Here is a 9,151-nt window from a genome sequence, read left to right on the forward strand (position 1 = left end):
GAATTTTTAGGCAAAATCTGTTTTCGAGAAAATCGATTTTGGTTTTTGGTGTAACTCTAAAACAAAAGGCTGTAGGGACATGAAATTTTGACTGAATGTTTATAATTGCATTTCCTATACACCATAACATTTTTCAAATATTTTGACTTGTTTTGAGCTATTTACGGACATTGTCAATTTCCATTTTTTTTAGTTTTTTTTCTATAAATATCAATAAAATGTTATCTATTGAGTAAAAAAGCTTGAAAATTTAATAGAAGGCTCCTAGGTTATTGTTTCAAAGGCAGATGAAAAAAATTAAAAATCCTTAGTCACAGTTTTTATTTATAAGCATTTAAAGTTCAAATTTTGACAAAATACGGAAAAATCACGAAAATTAGCAAATTATTTTGAGTTGAGAATTCATAAAAATTTTTCTTTTTAAATCTAAGATTTGAAAATGTAATGTAAGATTACTCATAAGCTTGTCTACCTTTATCAAAAAAAAAAAAATGCCTACAAGAAACTTAAATTAAATTTTTATGAGCGTCTGAAATTTATATTTTTACAACATTTGATATCCACTTGATTTCTCATGTAACAATTTTCTTATTTTGTTGTAATTAAAAAACATATGACTGTAGATACTTGAAAATTTCACTGAATGTTTATATTAGCATTTTCTATACACGATAAAATTTTGAAAGTAATTTGACACTTTTTGAGCTGTTTATGGATATTGTATGTTTTCAATTAAAAATATGAATAAAATTTTATTTGTTGGGTAAAAAAGCGTAAAAATTTAATATAAGGCTCCTGATATATCGTTCTAATAGCAGTTGAAAATATTAAAAATACATAGGCACAATTTTTTTTTATAAGCATTTAAAGTTCAAATTTTGACAACATTTATCAAATTTATAATTTATTAATTATTTTGTGGTTAAAAATTTATAAATGTATAACTTTTATGGCTAAGGATTGAAAATTTAAAACAAGGCTCCACGTAAATAGGTTATATATAAATTACTTTATTCCCAATAATATCATCAAATATACTTGGTAATATCATAGGCTGACGTTTTCGCTCAGAATCGTTTTTCTTATTCAATGATATTATATCATTGAATTCAAATTTAACACCATCTATTACAGTGACCCACTTGTAACATACTGTACAGCAGAGCGACATCCACTTACCTACCTTTTTTTAATTTATTACCTAATTGTTTCAACGCTGATTATCGTAAATTAGTCTTGTTAAAGGTGTCACTAAATAAGAATTATAAATCTGAGTCCGCTGATTCAGACTGCAGTTTTTCTAAGAACTGGATAGATAACTAAATTTTACCAGATAAGTTTTACTGTTTTAGTAAAACTAAATGTATAGTTATTCATTATCTAACTTACAGACTATCACTATAGCTAGAAATATAGAACAACTGAAACTTGCAACTACATAATTATGTGTATATAGCCATGATAATTGATAGATATGTTATTTACAATATATACTTATATATATATATTATAGCATTATATGCGTATATTATAATTTCAAAAAAAAATAAATGGATAAATATTATTTAGAAATCTTTTAAATGATCTGGTGTTATTAACGAGTAAAACTTCCGCAGTAAAGTTCCACTACCTAGCTAATGGTGTGTCAACGGCGCAATGTATATAGGTATCTACGTCACAGCTACTGTGGCTGAAGTTATCGATGGAAGGGTGACCAAAAATACTTGAGATTAGAAGTTGCCAGCTACTAGTTAGTAGTTTAGATACATTTAGTACCTATAACTTTGTAAGTGTGATGAACAAATTCCGTATCTACCAGCTACCTATACACATATATTCTATATTAATTTATATTTAAACGTATTATTTCTATTTTATATTATTGTCTATAAACTATAGTACTATAGTATATTATGTGCGAAGACGTACCTATGAAACATAAACTAAAACCGTGTGTGTATTTCAACATTGGCCAAAATCCTGATGTAAATGTGAACATTCACTAGTACTTAGTTGGTAGGTTTATGTCTATATTATTTTCGACACTCACCAATTCAGTAGGTGCATCGTGCATGTCGATATTCAATAGGTGATTGTCATCACTCACCAAATGCGGACATTAACAGTAACAGATATATCGACGCGTATACAAATTACGCCATACATGACACATATCCCTTTATATCGTACGAGTGTGCGACTTATATGTAAGCATTTAGTATTCATCCACTATAAACTCAAAAAATAACTCATGGCAGTGGTGTAGCCTGCAGAGAAGTTCAAGTTTCAAGTCTCGGATTTTCACAAATTCGTCAAAAACGACAAAAACAAACATTTGTAACTTATTTTGTTCTTAAAAATTAATAACATTTTTAATTTTAATACCTAAACTCTAAAGCTAGGAATAAAGTACTTAACCTAAAGCGTTTAGGAGTTTACATACCTATATCTGTTAGGAAAACATAAGTCATGTATATCAACAGCTAGATTTATATTTAAACGTTTTAGCAGACCATCCTTGCAGTTCAGTGGTGTATTTACGGGGAGGGGGGATCAATCCCCCCTCAATAGCTAGGCTGTATATAATATGCAACATTTTTCAGAGTCCTAACTTAAGGCATCGAATTTTAAAGGCCGTGCTACTGGATAAAGTCATATCCCCCCCCCCCCCCCAAGACAAAAACCTAATTATGTCATTGTCCCAGGCTACCTGAGCTATGCTTTTGCTTGATCTAATATTAAGATTATAATAATCACAATAGATATATACCTAGTTATAAATATCAATAATGCTAAATGCTGATCATATAGTAGTAGGTATGTTTATCTATATAAATACCAATATCACTTATATCAAGCCTAAGTGGATGATAAACTTACAAGTAACATTTAAAATTAATTTTTACAAACACCTGTTCAAATGATTTTCATGGAGTTAATCAACACCTAAAGAACTTGTTTTTTGCAGCAATAACCAATAAGAACACCTCCACCACTGATTGCCACATATATTTATTAATAATTTATTACATCAGGCCAAGGTGTATTGATACAATACACCTTGCATCAGGCAATGCAGTCATGCAAATACTATTGGTAATCATACCAAATTCAGTGTCAATTATATCATTTGATAACCAAGTTTCAGATTCACGATTAATTGAACTAATCTCCCCCAGATTAATTGTTTATATTAATTATAAATAATATGTATAAGTATGAAACTAATCATACAATTTGAAATATGTACTTATAGGTTAAACATTTAAAAATAGACTTTTACTTTGTCTTATAAACTTTGTAATATAAAAGATACTTTTTTGTAATAATATTAGTTAGGTAACTATATATTATGTTAATTAAATGTCTAGTTACCTATAGTTAACCCTTACATTGCCATATTTGTCAATGACAATTAATTGACAATTTACATATGTGTGTGTATGATTTTCCTCGGATCAAGTTACCTATGAATAAAATTTATTGGCGGCCCCCTTTTCGGCCAGCACTTACAGTTTTCTTTAAAATTTACAATTATAACAACTGAACTTAACAATTTTTATATTTAATTAAATATGATTGTATCCAAAAATGTGATTTTTTTTAAACATTATTACCTACAACTGTAAAAAAACTGAAAAATAAATAAAAAATAAAACAATTAGCAGTAAACTGTTATAACATATTATTATTACAATTGACTATATTATATTAGTATTTATAATCAATGTTATTACTTACATAATACATTAATCGAATAAAAATTATTAAGTTATATATATAGTTTAAGAAATGTAATTATAATTTATAATATGGTACCTAACCTATATAATATATATTAAGTGTCTAAGTATTTTTTTTATATCCAGTGTTTATAGACTATAATTTAAACATGTACATAATGTAACATCCTTACTCCAGCATTCATAATAATAACTAAGGAGCATAATCTACTACCTATTAGATCAGATATATTGAACAGTAAGAGCTCTGTACATGTTGTTCTGGGTATTGTTTCCTATGTGATACGCGGCTACGCACATACTCAGTATATGATTAGAAGAAACCAAACACAATAAATTTGTAAAGTATGCAAATAGTACAAATAACAAACACCTGAATTATGTGACGACTATTAGCCAGTACTAGGGACTAGGTAGCATATTATAATATGTCAATGATATATAATAACCAGGGCTTGTAAGTTTGTGCACTAAAAATTGGCAAAATATGCACTAAAAAGTTCGAAAATATGCATTTATACGTCCTAACATTTTTAAATTATGCACTCAAAATATGCATTATGTAAAAAATCATGAGCAAATTTTAAAATAATAAGAATATATCCTTTTAAAAGTATTTCATTCTTTTTAATTTGTATATATTTAACAATCAAAATTAATAAAATAAAAACATTTTGTAAACGGGAAAGTAAATAAGAACCAAGAAACTTTTCAAATGTCTAAAAAATTGTTGTATGAAATAATATGCGCCATCAACTCTAAAAAAATCGATTAAATGCCAAATATGCCTTTACACCCAAAACATGCACTATTAAATTTTATATAATTATTACTATTGTTATGAAAAAATTAGTATCTCAGTTAGCGTGTTTTTCTTTATGGCAGAAAAAACATACAGATACATGAACTTACGAGCCCAGATAATAACAAATTCATAACTGGGGGACGAGGTGGCCGAGCGGTCTAACGCGACGGATTCGGCACAGCCGGTCTGAGTTCGATCCTCGACCACCGGGCGGCATTTTTCTCCGTGCAAGTCACGGTGTCCGGAGAACAAGTGCTGCCATCCCCCACCCGGGCATGGCAGATACCTACGGGTGCCCAATCAAAAATTCTGCCAAACCCAACACACACGTGTTCCTTCCCCTACCAACACTAACAACCCACAAACAAACCACTACAGCTAATGGCCATAGTTGCCGAAGCTTAAGATCAATAAAAAAAAAAAAAAATTCATAACTAATAAAATATGTTGTATAAAAGTATAAATGCATTGATAGTGATTTTATTTCTCTATGAAAATAAATAGTAAAACAATACATTAAAGTAATTAAAACAACATTAAATACTACAGATTGTTTACGTTTTCTTCAATCCAGTATATTCCATTCCAAGAAGAGGATTGGTTTTTTTCTTATGATATTTTTTATATCCAACTTGTTTTTTCTTATAATACGCTTTATCCTTTTTTTTAATCCCTTTATCTTCTTCTTCTTGTGTTTTTATATATTCTTTTAAAGAAGTAGGCACCATATAATCGGGAACATCTGACATATGATCTTGTAATTTCACTGTATGTAAAGCTTTGTCATGCCTCAAAGACAATAAATCACGGGGATTTTCTTGGAAATATCGCTGTATAAACAATGTACAATTACAAATTAGATAAACTTAACAGTATTAGATTATAATAAAATAAAATCATTGTATTACTTTTAATTTTTTTGAATTTAACATTTCAAATTTGATTTCTTTTAGTCGAGCTTCTCTAACAGCAATTTTAGTGACAGCTCGCCAAGCATCTTTAGCTCGGTATCTAAATCCCTCAACTTCCTCTAATTTAAAATTAAAATCTTGGAATATGTCATTTTCTTCTGAAATACCTTGTTTTATGTAATCTTCGACATCTTTTAATAAATTTTGTTCTTTAATATTTAAAAAAGATATGGCTGTTCCCTAAGCAAATAATATGAGAAATTAATAATTTTAGAAAATTAAGTATCAAAAGAGAACCTTCTTACTTTATTTTTTCCTCTCGCTGTACGACCTACTCTGTGTATGTAGGAATAAATATCTTGTGGAAAATCAAAGTTAATAACAATTGACACAAATTGAAAATCTATTCCTCTTGCTATACTAAATTCTTTATCATGTTTACGTTTACTAAAATAGAAATTATAAATAAATATATGTAACTATTTAACAGTAAGAAAAAAAAAATTGAAAAGCTTGATTTTTTATTTACCTTGTCTTAGTTGAAGTTATTTCATGTTCTTCATCTAAAAATTTTTCATCAGATGCAAGTATTATATCATATATATTATCGTTGAATTGATTTATTGTATGACACCGACAACTGGCAGGAAGTTCAGAGTTTAATACACAGGTATGAACACCAAATTGTTCCAAAAATAATTTTAACCTAACAAAGAAAAATACTATTATAGATGAACTTCATGAAAATTAGAAAATATACTAACTTGTAGCATTTATCCACAGAATTAACAAATACTATAGTTTTTCCTTTCACAAGTTTTAACTTAAAAATACAGTATAAAATTACAGCTTTATCTTCTTCTTCAGCATTCAACTTGTAATGAGTTAACTGTGATAATGGAGCCAAATCAGGTTCTTGCAGTTTTAATATGACAGCATTTCGTAGAAGTAGTTTTTTTAATGCCATAACATCTTCTGATAATGTTGCACTAGCCAAAACAGCTTGATATGTTTTTGGTAAAAATCTATAGCATATCAGGACATGTATTCAATCATTCAAAATTTAAAATAGTACTTACTAACATTTGAAATTTTGATTTAACTCACTTGATAACTTCTTTAATTTCTTCTTCAAAGCCAAATGAGAATACCAAATCTGCTTCATCAACCACCAGTGTTTGAAGTTTTTTAAGTGTCATGTTTTTTGCTTGTAAATGAAGCAATGCTCTAGCTGGTGTGGCCACAATAACATCAGGCGGTATATTTAATAAAGGTTGTTGTTCTTTCATATCAATCTAAATAAATCAACAGTTTGTTTAGATTTTAGATTCTCAATAGAGCAATGAATAAATATTATAATATATATATGGGTTTTACAACTAATTATTAATTTTTTTTTATTATTTGAGTGTCATCATCTTTTGGAAAAGTAAAAATGCTTCAAATAAAATATTCTTAGAATTATAGGCTGATGCCTTTAAGACTGCAGACAAATTGTCTCTGCTCAGAACTGTTTTTTATATGCAATGATTTATCACTGAATTTAAATTTAACATATCCATTACAGCAACCTACTCAATACACTTGACACCTACTATACAGCAGAGACTTCCCCGGATTTTATAATTTATAATTGGTCCACCGTTACCGGGAAATTTCTCGGAAGGCAGAACCTTATATTAAAACTCTGGGCTGATGTACTTCGATAACAAATTATGGTATTTGTTTAGTATGTGACCTACCGAGTGAAAATCGAGTTTAGTATGTTACCTACCATGACGATTATCTATATTATGTAGGGGCAACGTACGAGTACAGATCTATTAACAGGTAAGATATATTTTTAAAATTGTTTAAGTAATATACAAAAAGTATATTAATAAAAATTATTTAAAAATAAAATACGATTAGTTTATAATGTTATTTTTTGAATAGTTTTGACATATTGCTGTTATTCACTGTATTCATACATTTTTTTTAAACTGATATTTTGTTGAACATTATTAAATATAATCCTGTGTTATTTTATATTTGTATTTCTAATTAATTAAATAATTTTATGATTTTTTAATTTGACTGTTTTTAAATTAATTATCGTTCCTGTAGGTCACATACTAAATGAATACTCACTACAGTAGGTCACATACTAAACGAATACTCATATTATTTGATAATATTCAACTGCGTGTCAACAATGTTTATTGTTGCATACTAATATCACGATTTTGGATGTCATTTTGGCTGCACTAAGTAATATTATATATGAGTTAATTTATATTTTATTTTAAACCGTTGACATTTTTATAAAATTTGTTTTTAATATTTTATATTCTGGACGTATTAATTTTATGACATTTATTTAAAAAAAATGTGACTATCATCACTTTTTGAGGCAGTAAAAATGCTTTGAATTACTATTTTAACATATTTTCCGGTAGGAAAGTGAAACTTGTTAGTAATTTGGGTGGTCATAGAAAAAAGTTACGTACTCACAAGTTAAAATATTAAATTATAAATAAGATAATTCCTAAAAAAAAAAGGGTGTTTATGGAAATTATCATTGATTATTATAATATATTTGGTGGGCCTATAATATAAGCTCAATCACACTGTAATTTACTGGGCCAAAATGTTTAGCCAATCATACGCAGATTGTCAGATCGTATAGTTATTTGGTTATAAAAAATAATAAATCGTTATATAAAAATATAATTAGAAATTCAACTTTACTTTTCAATTGTAAGACTACTAACTTGATCAGATATATCGACACATTTTACATCTCTTGAACATTTGATAGTTAACTGGAGTATATTCTTAAAAATCTGGCTACATAGTTCTTTACTTGGAGCTAATATTAATGCTTGTGTACAATAAGTATCAGCATTTATCTAAAACATTTGTAGTTAAACAATTGTAATTATCGATTATGAACTTATGAAATTGACAAATAATTAATACCTAACTATTGACAATAAATCATTTTCTTACATCTTTGAATTCTAATATTTTTTGAATTACTGGTATAACAAACGCTGCAGTTTTTCCAGATCCAGTTCTTGCCCTCACCAACATATCCTTGCCTTCCAACAGCAGAGGGATACCACGTTCTTGAACCAGTGTGGGTTCTGTCCATCCTTGGTTCGCAATTGCCTGTTGTGAAATAATAATACGTTAAAATAAAATCACTTTTGTAAGTTTGGAATAGATTTAAAACAAATCCATCTATAATGCAAACAGAAAATATTATATTAGTTAAGTGTATAACACCCACTTTAAGTATACGATCGTCTATATTCATTTGGTGAAAATTAACATGAGATTCCATTTTGAAAGGAATGGAAAAAATAAACAAAATTTAAAATTAAATTATAAAAACAATAATTGTGCAGAATGCAGACAAAACAAGCACGTGATAGAACGCTCCTATATTGTATTCCGACCGGCTATCACTCGCACAGTCCTATGAGCAGAATCAGAATACCGAATAACACGCTGCATTACTGCGTAGCACGAAATATGAATGTATATATTATACTTATCTATGGACCAGACTGAAATTCGTGTTATCAATTATTATCTATTACCACACAACGGTTGAACTCTATGATATTACAAACTACCATGGTATCAATAAAAGGTCATCAAAAGTGGTTGGTTGGTAATCCAGTAATATCAATTAGTGAATAGTG

General features: G+C 28.2%; 1 protein-coding gene across 1 annotated transcript; it reads right to left on the minus strand.

Moving 5' to 3' along the window:
- Window positions 1-5,008: 5,008 nt before the first annotated feature.
- On the minus strand, window positions 5,009-8,978 carry LOC132943747 (probable ATP-dependent RNA helicase DDX56). The gene is made up of 9 exons (XM_061012830.1): window positions 8,734-8,978; window positions 8,451-8,612; window positions 8,213-8,350; window positions 6,567-6,754; window positions 6,224-6,484; window positions 5,989-6,165; window positions 5,765-5,906; window positions 5,457-5,699; window positions 5,009-5,378 (listed from the first exon to the last, which is right to left on the minus strand). The coding sequence occupies exons 1-9, from the start codon at window positions 8,785-8,787 to the stop codon at window positions 5,103-5,105; spliced, it is 1,641 nt and encodes a 546-aa protein (XP_060868813.1). The 5' UTR covers window positions 8,788-8,978; the 3' UTR covers window positions 5,009-5,102.
- Between the last annotated feature and the right edge of the window lie 173 nt (window positions 8,979-9,151).

The sequence above is a fragment of the Metopolophium dirhodum genome, chromosome 4 (genome assembly GCF_019925205.1).
Source record: "Metopolophium dirhodum isolate CAU chromosome 4, ASM1992520v1, whole genome shotgun sequence".
Taxonomy (NCBI): domain Eukaryota; kingdom Metazoa; phylum Arthropoda; class Insecta; order Hemiptera; family Aphididae; genus Metopolophium; species Metopolophium dirhodum.